The 16,450-nt window shown below is 42.8% G+C and overlaps 1 protein-coding gene and 1 pseudogene across 6 annotated transcripts in view; one reads left to right on the top strand and one right to left on the bottom strand.

Moving 5' to 3' along the window:
- Positions 1 to 16,450, bottom strand: part of DHTKD1 (dehydrogenase E1 and transketolase domain containing 1) — a 37,398-nt gene that overhangs the window by 9,431 nt on the left and 11,517 nt on the right. For all 6 annotated transcript variants that reach the window (XR_001044334.5, XR_006055767.2, XM_004014186.5 and 3 more), the window contains 7 exons: positions 10,167 to 10,338; positions 8,782 to 8,980; positions 6,848 to 7,160; positions 5,469 to 5,553; positions 4,822 to 4,961; positions 3,826 to 3,976; positions 1,819 to 1,925 (listed from right to left, as the gene is read on the bottom strand). Coding sequence is in view for 4 of the 6 variants with exons in the window: in XM_004014186.5 (XP_004014235.2) it covers positions 1,819 to 1,925; positions 3,826 to 3,976; positions 4,822 to 4,961; positions 5,469 to 5,553; positions 6,848 to 7,160; positions 8,782 to 8,980; positions 10,167 to 10,338 (1,167 nt within the window). In the remaining 2 variants the exon portion in view is untranslated. The remainder of the gene's footprint in view (positions 1 to 1,818; positions 1,926 to 3,825; positions 3,977 to 4,821; positions 4,962 to 5,468; positions 5,554 to 6,847; positions 7,161 to 8,781; positions 8,981 to 10,166; positions 10,339 to 16,450) is intronic.
- Positions 662 to 1,130, top strand: LOC105616656 (large ribosomal subunit protein eL30-like; annotated as a pseudogene).

Raw genomic sequence — 16,450 nt, 5'->3', positions numbered from 1 at the left:
AGAAAGTGGAGGCATGTCTTCTAACCGCAGTCAAGAAGCAGTGGAGAGGAATTCCCTGGCAGTTTATCAGTTAGTACTCGGTGCTTTCACTGCTAGGACCTGGGTTTGATCGCTGGTCAGGGTACTAAGATCCTAAAAGCCAGGCTGCATGCCCCAAAACAACAACAAAACTGATGACTCCCAAACTGTATCTTTTGCGTACTCATTTCCTAAACTTCTTTGAAAAATTACAGTTTTGTATTTCACACTCAATTCTTTTAATTTACTTGTAATTTATTTCTGCAATCTAATTTTTATGAAATTATTTATCTGTCTTTACCAACCAACCAGTTATATGCATTTATCTATCTACTGTTTTATCTACCTGTCTAGTAATCTATCACCTTTATCTATATTTTATCTGCATGCATGCTAAGATAATTGCTGATATGCACATACTTAGGGCGATGTGTACTGACGTCTTCGTTTACTTTCAAACACATGCAAAAATTACATGGATTTACAGATAGAGGAATGACAGATGAATAGATACATGATAAAACATTAAAATAAGATATTAATGGCAGAATGTAGCAAGTGGGCATGTGAATATTCTCCGTAAAATTTTTCCACCTTTTCTTTACGCTTGAAATTTTTTATAATAAAATATTAGGTTTTCCTTTCTCGCTCCCCGGCCATCTTGGCGGCTGCTCTTGGTTGGGGGCGTCCCGCATCTAAGGCAGGAAGATGGTGGCCGCAAAGAAGACGAAAAAGTCACTGGAGTCGATCAACTCTAGGCTCCAGCTGGTTATGAAAAGTGGAAAGTACGTGCTGGGGTAGGTACAAACAGACTCTGAAAATGATCAGACAAGGCAAAGCGAAACTGGTCATCCTCGCCAGCAACTGCCCAGCCTTGAGGAAATCTGAAAAAGAGTATTACGCCATGTTGGCCAAAACTGGTGTCCATCACTACAGTGGCAATAATATTGACTTGGGCACAGCATGTGGAAAATACTACAGAGTATGCACACTGGCTCTCATTGATCCAGGTGATTCTGATGTTATTAGAAGCATGCCAGAACAGACTGGTGAAAAGTAAATCAAGTACAATTTTTCTTTAATAAAACTGGCCAGAGCTTGTTTAAAAAAAAAAAAAATTAGGAAGTAATATGCACTAAGTGGCATTGGTAATGATTCTTACCAAAAGATAATGGTAATCTCTGGGTTGTTACTTCACATTTTTAATGGTCATGAATCATTTTATGAAAATACTATCACTACTTGGATCTCGGCTTGGTCCTAGTGCCTGCGAGTGTGCTCAGTCCCTCAGTCACATCTGGCTCTTTGCGACCCCATGGACTGTAGCCCACCGGGCAGCTCTGTCCATGGGATTCTCCAGGCAAGAATACTGGAGTGGGCTGCCATTTCCTCTTCCAGGGGATCTTCCCGGCTTAGGGACAGAAGCTTCATGTCTTATGACTCCTGCATTGGCAGGAAGATTCTTTACCACTGAGCCACCTGGGAAGCCCTTGGTCCCCGTATCTCTGTTTATAAAAGGCTCCTTAGAGGATTCCAATGATCAGCTTGACTCAGAAACTACTGATATTTGCCGCATAAGAAGAACTTTCACTGCCATGAAACCATGATACTAACATGCCTGAAGCATTGTATTTCCAAGAAATATTGACTGACATTGCATTAGATCTATTTCATTAAAATGCTACGATGTCTTACAGTCCAAGGTTCACATTCAGGAGTGTCTGCAGGAGACAGTTCTATTTCAGAGCACCTAGGAAGCAGGGAAAACTCTCCTTGGAATCTAGAAGGCAGTGGACATACCTGCAAGAAACGCTCTATTCGACAAGATGAGTGCTCCGGTCCAGCCCCGTCGTACCCGTGGGGAAGGAGGACCACGATGCCGCTCTGGAGGAGCCACTTGGCCTCGCCTGTAAAGCAGCGGTGGGCGTGAGAACCTGCAACGCAGGTGCCAGACCACCCTAGGTGACTGGGCAGAAAGACACCTGTTAGTTTGCCGCTGCCGCCGCCACCGCCACTGCCACTGCTGCTAAATCATGTCAGTCCTGTCTGACTCTGTGCAACCCCATAGACGGCAGCCCACCAGGCTCCTCTGTCCCTGGGATTCTCCAGGCAAGAATACTGGAGTGGGTTGCCATTTCCTTCTCCAGTGCATGAAAGTGAAAAGTAAAAGTGAAGTTGCTCAGTTGTGCTCGACTCAGCGACCCCGTGGACTACAGCCTACCAGGCTCCTCCGTCCATGGGATTCTCCAGGCAAGAGTACTGGAGTGGGGTGCCATTGCTGCTGGACCCCCTCAAAACCATTTTCATTGCACGTGCTTTCTCTTTAGGAGGAAAATACAGACAAACCTCCAAGATATTGCAGGTTCCAGACCAGGACTCTGCAATAAAGTGAGCCACATGAATTGTTTAGTTTCCCACTGTGTGTAAAATTTGTGTTTACACTGTACCACAGTCTAGCAAATGTGCAAGAGCACTGTGACTGAAAAACCATGCACATACCTTAATTAAAAGAAACTTTCTTGCCTAAAACTGCTAACCATCATCTGAGCCTTCAGCAATCAGTCTTTTCACAATAGTGACATCAAAGATCACTGATCACAAATCACCATCCAAGATATACTAATAATGCAAAAGCTTAAAATATTGCAAGAAGTACCAAAATGTGACACAGAGACGAGAAGTGAGCAAATGCCGTTTGAAAAATGCTATGGATGGACTTGCTCGATGCAGGTTTCCAGGTAAAAAAAAAACGTAGTGACTTTCTCTAGAGTCCAGTGGTTAACAATCCCCCTTCCAATGCAGAGGACAAGGGTCCAATCCCTAGTCCAGGAAGATTCCACATGCCTCAGGGCAACTAAGCCCATGTGTCACAACTACTGAGCCCTAGAATCTGAGATCCAAATCAAGAGAAGCAGACTGTTTAGAAGAGTCTCTGGACATGGCAAGTCCAGTCTCCTCAAGCCTCCCTTCTTCCTCAGGACCACAAAGTTACAGAGAAGCAACCACGAGAAGGGTCTGAGGTGTGCACACAAAATCCATAAGTGGATCCCCCAGAAAATCGGGGGAAGGTCTCCGGGGAGACTCAGCCTTGTACTTTATATACTTGGAATTTCTACAGTGAGCAGGCACTGCTTTTGTAAGTGATGATTAGACCTAGTAAGATGCACAGCTTCCAACTCTGAGATACTTGTGTGACCCTGGGCTGTGGGGAGCAGCTTTTCAAGACTGTCATTCATTCTAATCAGGCTTCCCTGATGGCTCAGATAGTAAAGAGTCCACCTGCAATGCAGGAGACCCAGATTCAATCCCTGGGTTGAGAAGATCTCCTGGAGAAGGGAATGGCAACCCACTCCAGTTTTCTTGCCTGGAGAATCCCATGGACAGAGGAGCCTGGTCGGGGGTCCATGGGGTCACAAGAGTCAGACATGAATGAGCAACCGACACACACACATTCATTCTGATCACAAGTCCTCACTGTGTCACCGCTGCCTGCTTGTTATTCATGCTGTAGTTCCTCCACACACACCAAAAGCAGACCCGAAAATCAGACCTCTTAGGAGTATAGGCAAGCATGGGCACCACTCCCTAGAGCCAAGCGTGCTCTCCAGGAGACACAGCCTTTCTGCTCGCAGAGGCTTACGTGCTCTTCCCAATGTCATGTTGAGCTGTCTGACAGCTGCTCTGCCCCAGGGGATGACAGGACGGGCCCTCAGCTAGTGGGACAAGGGATGCTGCGGCCATAGCTATGGCCCCCTTCCGTATGCTTGTCCCCATGCAACTGGTGTGATTCGTCCACCAGACACCAACCTCCAGAGATGAACGTGTCAAAGATGATCTGGGCGCCATTGAAGAAATCGCCAAACTGAGCCTCCCAGAGGGGCAGCAGGTTAGGGCTTTCAATGCTCATCCCATACTCGAATCCCAGGACGGCCTCTTCCGACAGGGGGCTGTTGCTGACCTAGCGCAATATTCAAAGTTAACTGATATCATATATCAAATCACAAATCAATAAAAGATATTGATTGGGTGGGGGAAATACTAGACGTTTCAGCATCTAGATCACCAATCTAGATAACTGATCAAGGTGGGGACTTTAGACTAATTTAAAGAAAATATGAGTTACATGTCCTTTAAGTAATTTCCTGGTATCTTGCTTTCGACAAGTGTATTTTTAAAAAATATTGAATATCAGTAAACCCCATGCTCTCAGACAAATTGCTAGAGTAGGGAAAAAAGATGATATGCCACTAATTGTACCTTAAAGGATAATTCAATAAACTTCATGTGCCAGGTACCAACACTAGTTGTTAGAGAAACAAAAATGAAAAGACCCAGGCTCTGCTCTTGACTCTAATGAATCTAACTCAATGACTGGAAATACATGGTAATAGATAAATTCATCAAGCCTGCTAAGTCCTAGGGAATAAAATAAGCTTATGGAAGTGGTTGGTTTTTTTTTTTAAGTTGTCAAGAAACGTTGGCCTGTTATCCACATCTTTGCTTTATTTTGATGAATTCAGCAACAAGTAGGTTATACTGTCAATTTTGGATTGACAAAATGAGCATCCATTCGGCATTCACCTGAATACAGATAAGTAGCCTGAGTGAAACAGCTCTAGCCTACTTGCTAGTCTGTTACTTCCATTCCAAGTGGATCAGCCTGCACTGTCTATCCATTCAGCACCCCCTTATTTCAAAAAGCACTGAACCCAAAGTCCAGATGTTACCGACATCTGTCGCTAAGAAGCCTGTAGCTACAATCATTGCCACCTGGGTGTTACACTAGATAACGAAATGTCCTACCTCTAGAAACCCCTTTTGATTAGGGTCCATATGGTTCAGGGGGATATAAGTGTCATCTGTCTTCTGGCAAACAACCATTGCGTGCCTCTGGCTAAAAGTTCCACGGCCCACATCTTGACCACTCAGACGGACATTAAAACCTTAAGCAAGCGAGAAGGGGAAAAGAAAAATCCAGATTCCCATGAATAACCTAAGTGATAATAAGGCCTGATGACCCTGAATTCTTATACACCAGCTCATCCTGAGAATCACCCTTAGGTTAATAGATTATCCTTCTTAAAATGTACCTGTCCTATATTCAAAACTCTGTAGTCAAAAAAAGAGAAAAACCTCTGTAGTCAAAGTGAATTGTTTAAGAATGAAGAGTCATCATTTGGCCTACAATTACTAGGGAAAATATCTTTCCAATACAGTCAGCCCTGAATCCTGTGTTTCCATAGTCTATTTGCTGATGAAGGTTATCAACGTGACTTAGATACTAAGATTAAACAGTGTATTCAGGTAAGAAGAGTCACCACGTCCGAGAACCTCTCTAGTCAATAAAAACGAGACAAGGTCGCTGTAACTCAAAACTGCAGGCATCACGAATAAGAGATGTCATATAATGCATCCCCTATCCGTTGTGCAGCTATACAGAAAAGTCGTACCTTCAGCAAGCAATGAGCCTAACGCAAGAGCTTCTGCTGTAGCCCAGTCTAACTTTGTTCCATCCATCACTTTCTCCACTCGAGACTAAAATTGAAGGGGAGGGGAAAAGAAACTTTTAAGAGCTCACATCCTTTTTCACATTGAGTTCAAAAAATGTAATGCAACAATGGCTAAGTCTCCAAAATGTAGTATTAAATACAACAGGAAGCACAGAAGGTTAATGACAGCAAGTATATGATGTTTGAAAGCAGGCAAAACAAACAGGCACTCAGGTGAGTGGTTAACCTGGCGGATGGATGAGAGGAGGTAGCAGGGAGTTGGCAGAGTGGGGAGAGTAGGGTGTATGGTATAAGCAATATTCTACTCTTTCAGTCGGATGGCGAGTACACAGATTGTTTTCATGGTCTCTGTACCCACTCCAGTGTTCTTGCCTGGAGAATCCCAGGGACAGGGAGCCTGGTGGGCTGCCGTCTATGGAGTCACACAGAGTCGGACATGACTGAAATGACTTAGCAGCAGCAGCAGCATACCTATAATAGAAACTTACAAACCAAGCTAGTGTTTTAAAAATAATCCAGAGTTCATCATGCCTTCATCCAAGTTCAAGAAAGATGAAGGCCTATATTTCCTTGCTTTCCCAATTTTAGAGCTGGAAGTTCCATGTTCCAGGAAACCACTAAGTTGCAGGCAAACCAGAGCAGTGTATGTCAATTTATGCTTAACACAAGACAATAGGTAAAACCTCAATATGTTTAAAGATCCAAATGTTGCTTTTGGGGACTATGTGTATTGATTTTTATTCATTTTATTTAAGCCATCCCCCTGCCTACCCAAGATGAAAGTGTCTTCTGCTCAGAAAAACCAAAATGGGCATTCCTGTGTGGCTGTGTTTTTAATAATGGGTATGCAGTAACTGTACATATGATGTATAAGACATGTTTGGGTTTTTTAAATTTTTTTTATGTGGACAATTTTTTAAGTCTTTATTGAATTTGTTATAATATTGCTTCTGTTGTTTATATTCTGGTTTTTTGGCAGTGAGATTTGTGGGACCTTAGCTCTCTGACCAAAGAGGGAACCCCTACCCCCCTGCATTGGAAGGCAAATTAGACTTTGGCACATTGGACCACCAGGGAAGTCCCTAGACATTATGAATGAATGAACAAATAAGTGGAGGAAAAATAGAAGTTAGAGGTAGACAAAATCTGAGTTAATTGACAGTCTGTACCAAAACTCAGCTAGGCTCAGTTTGTAGAAACTAATGACTCACATTAAATATCTGCCAAGAGCATCAGCCAACCAACAAGACCAGACCAATGGCAATTCCTCGACTGTGAGAGATGGACAAACAATGCCTGGGGGTGTCTGGGCTCCCTACCTGCACATGCATCTTCAGAAGGTGACTGTGCATCTGGAGCTCCTCAGGCACCTCCACAGACTTCTTGCCAATAAACCGCAGGAGGTCAAGGGGCACACCTGTGTTCCAGGAGGTAATACAAGCTTCCGGCTGAACCAAGCCTTGCCAGTGGGCCTGCAGGCTCGTGGCAGGGGGCCTGTAGTGGGCCACATTAGTCAAATGGCCATTTAACTTCACATAGTAGGAGGCTTTGATTTCCGACACCTCCTCCTGGGTTGTGAGTCCGTTGGCAATAAGGTACTCTGCATACGTATCAGGGATGCTCTTCCTCGCTCTGTCCAAGGAGGAGGGAAACAAAAATCAATTATGTTCGTAAAAATCAAAAAGAGACAGACACAGTTATTATCAAAGGTATTCTGAAGTGTCATTGCTATAAAAACATATGCAGGAAATGTTTTGGGACTAAACAGAGGAGGTGCTTATATTAATACAATTCACACTGAATCGTTCACTTTAAAATGGTCCATTTTAACCTACTGTATAGCGCATGGAATTCTGCTCAATGTCATGTGGCAGCCTGGATGGGACAGGAGTTTGGGGAAGAATGGATACATATATATATACGGCTGAGTCCTTTTGCTGTGCACATGAAACTAACATTGTTAATTGGCTATATGCCTATATAAAATAAAAAGGTTAAAAAAAAAATGGTCCATTTAAGGAATTCCGTGTCAGTCCAGTGACCAAGACTCCACACTTCGACTGCAGGGGGTGTAAGGGAACTAAGATCCCATATGCCATGCCAAGCAGCCAAAAAAAAAAGGTCTATTTTATGTCATGTGACTTTCACACCAATAACTTTGTTTTTTAAAGGTAATGGTGTGTAACCACCTGTTCCAGGCAATCTAGAGAAAACAAGTTTATCTTTATAAGCTTCTGTCTACAGTCAGGCAGAAATAATGAGTAGAGGAGTTTTTTTTGTTTGTTTGTTTTTTACCAATTGTTAATTCTGGACAGTTATTTATGAGGCTGACCTACATTATCTGCTTATTCTGCATTCTTTTACTTTAAAAAGTTTGAACCAAATTTGCCAACACCTGTTTCAGGTTGCTTGAAGAAGCCTGTAACTATTCTGCATCTGGATTTTACAAAAATAGAAATAACCATGCTACTGCTCTGCATTCCCATAATATTTCACATGACAGTCTGGTCACATTGACCACCATAATCCTTAAAAAAAGTGAAAGGTACATAGGACATATTCTTAAAAATGGGGTCTTAAGTCATATCATTCGGGTGCTAAGTTCAACGCTAAATGGAGGGACTTCCTCAGTGGTTCAGCAGTTGAGAATCCGCCTTCCAATGCAGGGGACATGGGTTCGATCCCTGGTCTAGGAACTAAGATTCAACATGCCACGGGGAAACTAGAGAGCCCTTGTGCTGCAACAAAAGCCTGTGGGTTGCAAGAAAGACCAGTGCAGCCAAAAGAAAAGAAAAAAGGAAAAAAGAAAACTGGGTGGCTTAAAAAAAAAAAAAAGCTCAATGGAGAACCCAGATTTGTTCCTCCAAGAGCAATCTGCTACCTATGACCAGAAAGGCTCTGCTTTATATCTATGAGGAAATTAAGCAGGAAAGAGGGATCTATTTTACTTTCTAGCATCTAAAAAGGAAATCTCAAGAGCTGGCTGTTCAGTCCTCCCACCTGCTAAGTGAGGCTGTTAAGATTCCCTTTGTCTCTTCACTGAGGAGACATGTAGAGTTAGAAAAACATGGGTAGCTTTCCTGTGACCGCAGGGTAATCATCCCAGTGTGCCCAGGGCTGTCCCAGTTTGAGCACTGAGACTGTCATGTCCCAGGCACACTGGGAAAGCTGGTCACCTTCCTGAAGTGAATCTAATACAAATACTAATGTGAGCACTGTAGGGGAGAGGGCACATGATGGTTCAGCCTCGTACCTGATGATCTGGTACATGCCCGGGTTGGTGAAGAAGGGCTCGTCCAGCTCATTGTGGCCCCACTGCCTGTAGCACAACAAGTCAACAATCACATCTTTCCGGAACTGGCGCTGGTATTCGAACGCCAGTTGCGCGGCCCGCACCACCTCCTCTGGGCTGTCTCCATTGACGTGGATGATGGCGCAGCCCACCAGCTTCCCTGAGGCAGAGAAGACAGAAATGAAGCCCGCCAGTCACCCCAAGTACCTACCCCCAAATCCTGTTGCCCGCCTGGGGAGACAGCCCACATTGTAGGGGTAGTTTGGCTTGGGTGTTAAGAACCCGCACTTTGGGAATTCCTTGGAAGCCTAATGGTTAGGATTCCGGGCTTTCACTGCCAAGGCCAGGTTTCAACCTGGTCAGGGAACTGAGATCCTGCAAGTCAAACAGTGCAACACCTCCCCACCCACCACCAAAAAAAAAAAAAAGAACCGGCACTTTGGAGGCCAGCTGACAAGAGAGAGTTTCAGACCCAGTATTTGTGTCTGTGTGATTCTGGTGAAGTCATGAATTCCAGTTTCCTAATCTGGGACACTGGAATAATGCTCCCATCTCCCAGTGATGTCCTAAAGCATCAGTGAGTTAATTCATATAAAGTGCTTAACAGCTTGGTACCTAATAACAGATGTGTGTGTGTGTTATTATCATTATGACTATTATCTTTCCTCCTGAGATAAAAAGGTCTTTAAAAGATGTAGCCTAAGGGGAAAAAAAAGGATTTCTTCAAAGAGTTGGTTGAGATTGAATTTTCAAAATCTCTAACTAATCACAAAAAATTCACATAGATAGTCCCAAATGGCAACCAGGCCAGGGTCTGGATGTAAAAACAGTAGTTTTCACCATCTGACAGTTCTCTCAATTCTATGAAATAGGGAATGAATAATAAGAAGCCCTGTGTTTCTTTTAATATTGTCAGTTTCTACAGGTTAAAATAGGATGCCTTTGCTTCTTCACATCTGATTTCCAACCAGACCCTTTGGCCAGATTTACTGGTTGAACACATCCTTTTTGACTATGGTCTTGGGTACTCTGAATATCTAAAGACAATTACTCCAGTTGTACTAACTGTGTTGATCTCTGGATTATACCAGATCATTCAACTGGATACATCAGCAATCTGAGATGGGACCCTCTAAGTTCTACTCTTATTTCCTGGGATTGAAAGATCACACTCGGACTTTGAAAGGAGTATTAACAACACTGTTGGAGACTGCTGATCATATCTGATCCAAAAATTAAAATGGGACCAGCAGTGAGGTTCCCTGTTCTGACTGAACTATAATATAAGTTTCTCTAGGAGTTCCTTATTTGACTCAACAACATCAGCTCTTCCCTGGGTTACATACCGATGTCACTACAGTATAAGGAAGACCTTCCTCTTTCTGCAGGAGTGGTGTAACCCAGCTGGTTATTGACAATCAAATGGACACTCCCACCAATTCTGAAATGCGGGAGATTAGAGAGCGTAAATGTTTCAGGAACAATCCCTTGACCACAGAAAGAAGCATCACCATGAACCTAGATCATGGGGGAGAGAGAAGAAAATGAACGTCAAGGGGTGGAGACATTTAGGTTTAGTAAACTAATAGTAACAGCAACAAAAAACAACCATGCTCTCAGCACTCCCTGGTTGCCACATGCCACATGCACGCTCAGTTGTGACCAACTCTTTGCAACCCCGTGGACTGTAGCCCACCAGGCTCCTCTGTCCATGGGATTTCCCAGGCAAGAATACTGGAGTAAGTTGCCATTTCCTCCTCCAGGGGATCTTCCCGACCCAGGCATTGAACCTGAGTCTGCTATGTCTCCTGCATTGGCAGGCAGATCCTTTACCACTGAGCCACCAGGGAAGCCCTTCCCTGTATCTTTGTGTATAAAAAGCGCTCCCTCCCCTCCTAAAAATCTGCTCATCATAGAACTTCCCAAAGCAGCTCTCAATGAAGCTAAATCAGCCCTTTTCCTCCTGCAGCTACGACCAGCTGACCTATTCCTTCCATCTTCCATCATCAACTGTACCCACGGCCTGTAGCATCCCCACCAACATGATAGTGTGCACAGCAGCACCAGGGAAGGTAGGGTGATGGGAGATGCAGGAGAATCAGCTTAGGAAAGCCATCATGAAAGCGGCCTGCAAGACGCAAGGAACAAAATAACTTCGAACCCTCACTCTTCCCCAGTCAGATTTCCCCCCAAATGAGAGGGTGTCGCTCACATCACCTCCTCCCCTCTGGGTGTGTTGGCCACCACTGTGAACATAAAAGAGAATGACTGACAGCAAACATGGCCGGGGGGGGGGGGGCGGTGAGGAGCATATGAAAGGAGGCTTTGAGGAAAGGGCAAAATACTATCACAAGAGAATCTCTGAAATGTGCTCTTCTTCCAGAACTTTCGAAATCTACTAGATCATGATAGCACAAGACCTGACAAGGTCCTACTGCAGAGCACAGGGAACTATATCCAACATCCTGTAATAAACCAGAATGGAAAGAATTTTTAAAAGAATGTATATATATGTGTATAAATAACTCTCTTTGCTACATGGTAGAAATTAACACAATACTGTAAGTCAATTACACTTCAATAAATAAATTTTAAAAAACTGGGAAGTGGAAGGTGATAGAAAGGGGAGTCAATTTTTTTTGAAAAATTGAAAGCAAATAGTGGGGAATTGGAGATCTTAGGGGAAAGTATGAGTGCCACTGACTTCATGCTATATAGAAGGCTATTATATCAACAAGGTGTATGTTGTACACATAAATCTTATGTGATGTTATATAATAAATGTATTTTAATTAAAAATTTATTAAGTAAAAAAAGGGATAATTGGAGAGAATAGCATGGAAACATATACATTACCATATGTAAAATAGATAGCAAGTGAGAATTTACTGTATAAAAAAGGGAGCTCAACACAGTGTTCTCTGACAACCTAGAGGTGTGGGAGATGGGGCGGGGGGGTTCAGGAGGGAGGGAACGTATGTATGTATACCTGTTGCTGATTTATGTTGATGAGTGGCAGAGGCCAATACAACATTGTAGAGCAATTATCTTCCAATAATTATATTTTGTTCTATATTTCTCAATACTGTAAAATTATAATCTTTTATAATTAAAAAAAAATAAAGGGAGTTTTGATTTTTAAAAAATAAACAGCCAAAATGCTCAATTAAAGAATAACATGATCTGAAAAAAAAGGGTAAAATGACCTGATACAGGGAATTACCTGCAGTCCAGTGGTTAGGACTCAGCACTTTCATTACCAAGGCCTGGGTTCAATCCCTTTGATGGAGAAGCTAAGATCCTAAAAGCCTCTTGGTGTGGAAAAAAAAGTTAATAAATTAATTTGTTCAGTCGCTAAGTCGTGTCTAACTCTTTGCAACCCCATGGACTGCAAAGGACCCCCTGTCCTTCACTATCTCCCTGAGTTTGCTCAAACTCATGCCCATTGAGTTGGTGATGCCATCCAACTGTCTCATTCTCTGTCATCCCCTTCTCCTCTTGCCCTCAATCTTTCCCAGCATCAGGGTCTTTTCCAATGAGTCAGCTCCTCGCATCACGTGGCTGAAGTATTGGAGTTTCAGCTTCAGCACCAGTCCTTCCAAAGAATATTCAGGGTTGATTTCCTTTAGAAATGACTGGTTTGATCTCCTTGCAGTCCAAGGGACTCTCAAGAGTCTTCTTCAGCACCACAGCTCAAAAATATCAATTCTTCCGTGTTCAGCCTTCTTTATGGTCCAACTCTGACATCCATACATGACTACTGGAAAAACCATAGCTTTGACTATACAGAACTTTGTCAGCAAAGTGATGTCTCTGCTTTTTAATATGCTGTCTAGGTTTGTTGTAGTTTTTCTTCCAAGGGGCAAAAGTCTTTTAATTTTGTGACTGTAGTCACTCTCCACATTAATTCTGGAGCCCAAGAATATGAAATATGACACTGTTTCCACTTTTTCTCCCAAATATTTGCCATGAAGTGATAGGACCAGATGCCATGATCTTTGTTTTTTTAATGTTGAGTTTTAAGCCAGATTTTTCTCTCTCCTCTTTCATCTTCATCAAGAGGCATTTTAGATCCTCTTCACTTTCTGCCATTAAAGTGGTTATCATCTGCATACCTGAGGTTGTTGATATTTCTCCCAGCAATCTTGATTCCAGCTTGTAAGTTATCCAGCCTGGCATTTCACAAGATGTACTCTGCATATAAGTTAAATATGCAGGGTGGCAATATACAACCTTGACATACTCCTTTCCCAATTTTGAACCAGTCCATTGTAATTAATCTGATATGGTAACCACTGTGGCCCTAATTAATTAGCAGAAATAAAAGACTTAAATATGAATGAAGAAAGAATCCTTGGAAGGTAATTTTTTTAATGACAGTGAAAATATCCTTAGAAGAGTAATTTGTATATACAAGTAGAACATTTTGGTTAAGAAAATGCTTTCCTTGGTGAGCTCTCCAGCCCACACCTTCCTGTAGATAGGGGTCTACAGAGATGAATGACATTTTGGAGTATCCAAGAACAGCAATAACACCCTTACATTACCTCCTCAACACTATAAACATTATCTCTATTAACCCATTCATCTACCATGTATGGGGGCCAGGGAAAGGAATTTCTACTGTTCCTTTTACAGGTGAGAAAATTAAGGTTCAGAAAGAGTATGCATTTCACAAGGCTAGGACTAGACCTTCTGTGATGGCTCCATTTTTTCTACTAATTTCCTCACCTTGCCAAACCCCTCCCCTGGGTTAAGGAACTTACTGAGTTCTCGTTTAACCCTCAGAACACTCTGGAAATGTAACACACTTCCATTGACCTCTGAGATCCAGGGAACCGATGGGACAGAATCAAGCAAGAAGGCCAAGCTGTATACGCTTAACCGTCTGAGCCACCAGGGAAGTCTAAATCACTTCAGTCGTGTCCAACTCTTTGTGACACTATGGGCCTTGCCCACCAGGCTCTGCTGTCCATGGGATTCTCCAGGCAAGAATCCTAAAGTGGATTGCCAAGCCCTCCTCCAAGGGATCTTCCCAACCCAAGTCTCTTACGTCTCCTGCATTGGCAGGCGGGTTCTTTACCACTAGAGCCAACTGGGAAGCCTGAAGGGCAAGCTGGAAGGCTGAAAAGCCAGGATCTGAACTCAGCTTTCCATGGTTCCAGAACCCTTGCCATTTCTCACTGGACTACACTGTCAGGTCCAGCCCTCAGCCACACGCTGGCCCACACAGGGTCACGGGGTTCCAGGCATCTGAAAACTCCTCTCTTTGGCCTCCTGGCTGATGGGACTTCTGTGTGGTAATGATGTGAATGATGTAAAAGGAGACCCATAAAGCAAGGAAGAGAGATGGGTGACTCACAGAAGAGGCACTGCTACGAACATAACGTCTGTTCATAACTTGCATCGTTTTATCACGGTCTTAGGGTTCTTGGTGCTAAAGCCATGTGTCATCTGCTAATTTTATTTCCTTTCTTAAATCAAAAGAGAAAAGACTCCATGGTGGTGGTGGTTTAGTCACTAAGTCGTGTCTGACTCTTGTGACCCCATGGACTGTAGCCTGCCAGGCTCCTCTGTCCATGGGATTCTCCAGGCAAGAATACTGGAGTGGGTTGCCATTTCCTTCTCCAGGGGATCTACCCAACCCAGGAATTGAACCCAGGTCTCCTGCATTGCAAGCAGATTCTTTACCAACTGAGCTACAAGGGAAGCTCCCAAAACTCCACTGTTACTCATAAAGCTTTGAGGAGTCAGGTCCATAAGCCCCAAGGAATTCTGGAGGCAGCAGAAACCACTCAATCAAATACACAGCCGGTAACAAATGACAACACAGTCCCACCAGGTCCAGGACTAAGATGAATGACAGACAGCAAAAATAGCATCTACAGTCTCACCCAGAATGATTTTACAGACTCCAGATTTCAGGTTTCCACAATAAATTAGAATGGTGAACTTGAATGAGGCAAGACACAGGCAGACACAGCAGGGTAAAATGTTTGGGGAACACAAAGTAGAGAGAAGAGGGCAGTTTCTCATCAGTTTAAAGAACATGCCACTTTCACCTCTTCAGAAATCAGTCTTAACATCAGCTTAATGTACTGGGAAAATGTGAATAACTGAACTATTTTAGAGTCTCATGAATTCAAGTGAAAGGTGAAGAGAATATATGGCTAACAATGTGAAGATTTCTATTTAGAAATACTATATCATAATCAAATTCAAATGTGCTTACCTGACAATTTATTTACTACAAGTTTCTGGCCCATGGAAAATTAACAATAAGATAATGTAGTTATCTGTGCATGCTTAATGGATTCAGCTGTGTCTGACTCTTTGCAACCTTATGGCCCATAGCCGGCCAGGCTCCTCTGTCCATGGGATTCTGCAGGCATGAACACTGGAGTGGGCTGCCATGCCCTCCCCTAGGGCATCTTCCTGAATCAGAGGTCAAACCTGCATCTGTCATGTCTCCTGCATCGATAGTCAGATTCTTTACCACTAGTGCCATCTGGGAAGCCCCCCGTTAATTGTATATGTAGACAAATATTCTACTGCCTTGTAGATTTAACTGTTTCCACTGGGTGTAAAAACCCAGTTACTGATATCCAGGATTAATTATCCTCTAGGCATTAAAGGTTTCATATTAAATGAATGCTTGTAGAAGAAAAACGTGATCCACAATCTACACCTCTAAAATATACCTGTTGAGTTACCAAAGGTGGGGGGCAGAGGAATTAATACACTAATCAATTGTCTTGTTTGCCTTAATGCCAAAGACTTTCATTTTAAAGCAAACAAACAAGCAAGCAAAATACATCCAGAATCTTGCAGCCTTGTTAGAGAGACAGATACTGTGTGTGGTTTCCATGAGGGTCACAGTTTCATGGAAGTAATGACATTTGTCCTCTTAGTAGTAGCAGCTATGTCAGTCCATACTCCCTTAATTAATTCATAACTCAAGAAAGGAAAAATACAGTGAAGACCTTCGTCTAAAGTCAGTTGCCTTGATGGGGAAGGGGGGATAAATTGGGAGATCAGGATTGACATATACACGCCACTATATATAAAGTAGGTAACTAATAAGAACCTACTGTATAGCACAGGAAACTATTCAGTACTTTGCAGTGATCTATATGAGAATAGAATCTTTTAAAAAAGTAAATATATGTACCTCTGTAACTGACTCACTTTGCTGAACAGCAGAAACTAACACAACATTGTAAATCAACTATACTCCAATAAAAAAAATTAACTAGGGACTTCCCTAGTGGTCCAGTGGCTAAGACTCTGCTCCCAAAGCTGGGGGGCCCGGGTTCAATCCCTGGTCAGGGAACTGGATCCCACATGCTGTAATAAAACCCAGCACAGCCAAATAAATAAATAGAAATAAATATATTTTTAATTAGCTAAAAAAATTTTTTTAAATATCAGTCAAAAAATAAAAGTCAGTTGCCTTGAGACTACTGGTGAGCAGATATTCACATCTGCTATGAATTTATAAAACCACCCCCTAATCTTTTCCCAAAAGTTCATCTTTTGGGAAGATAGAACATGTGCTATCTCCTATCATGATGACTGTGGAATCCTATCCCAAGGCCACAGACACTGAACCGAGAGCCAAGGTCACCTC

This window comes from Ovis aries, chromosome 13 (genome assembly GCF_016772045.2).
Source record: "Ovis aries strain OAR_USU_Benz2616 breed Rambouillet chromosome 13, ARS-UI_Ramb_v3.0, whole genome shotgun sequence".
NCBI lineage: Eukaryota > Metazoa > Chordata > Mammalia > Artiodactyla > Bovidae > Ovis > Ovis aries.
This window is presented reverse-complemented; position numbering and strand designations above follow the sequence as displayed.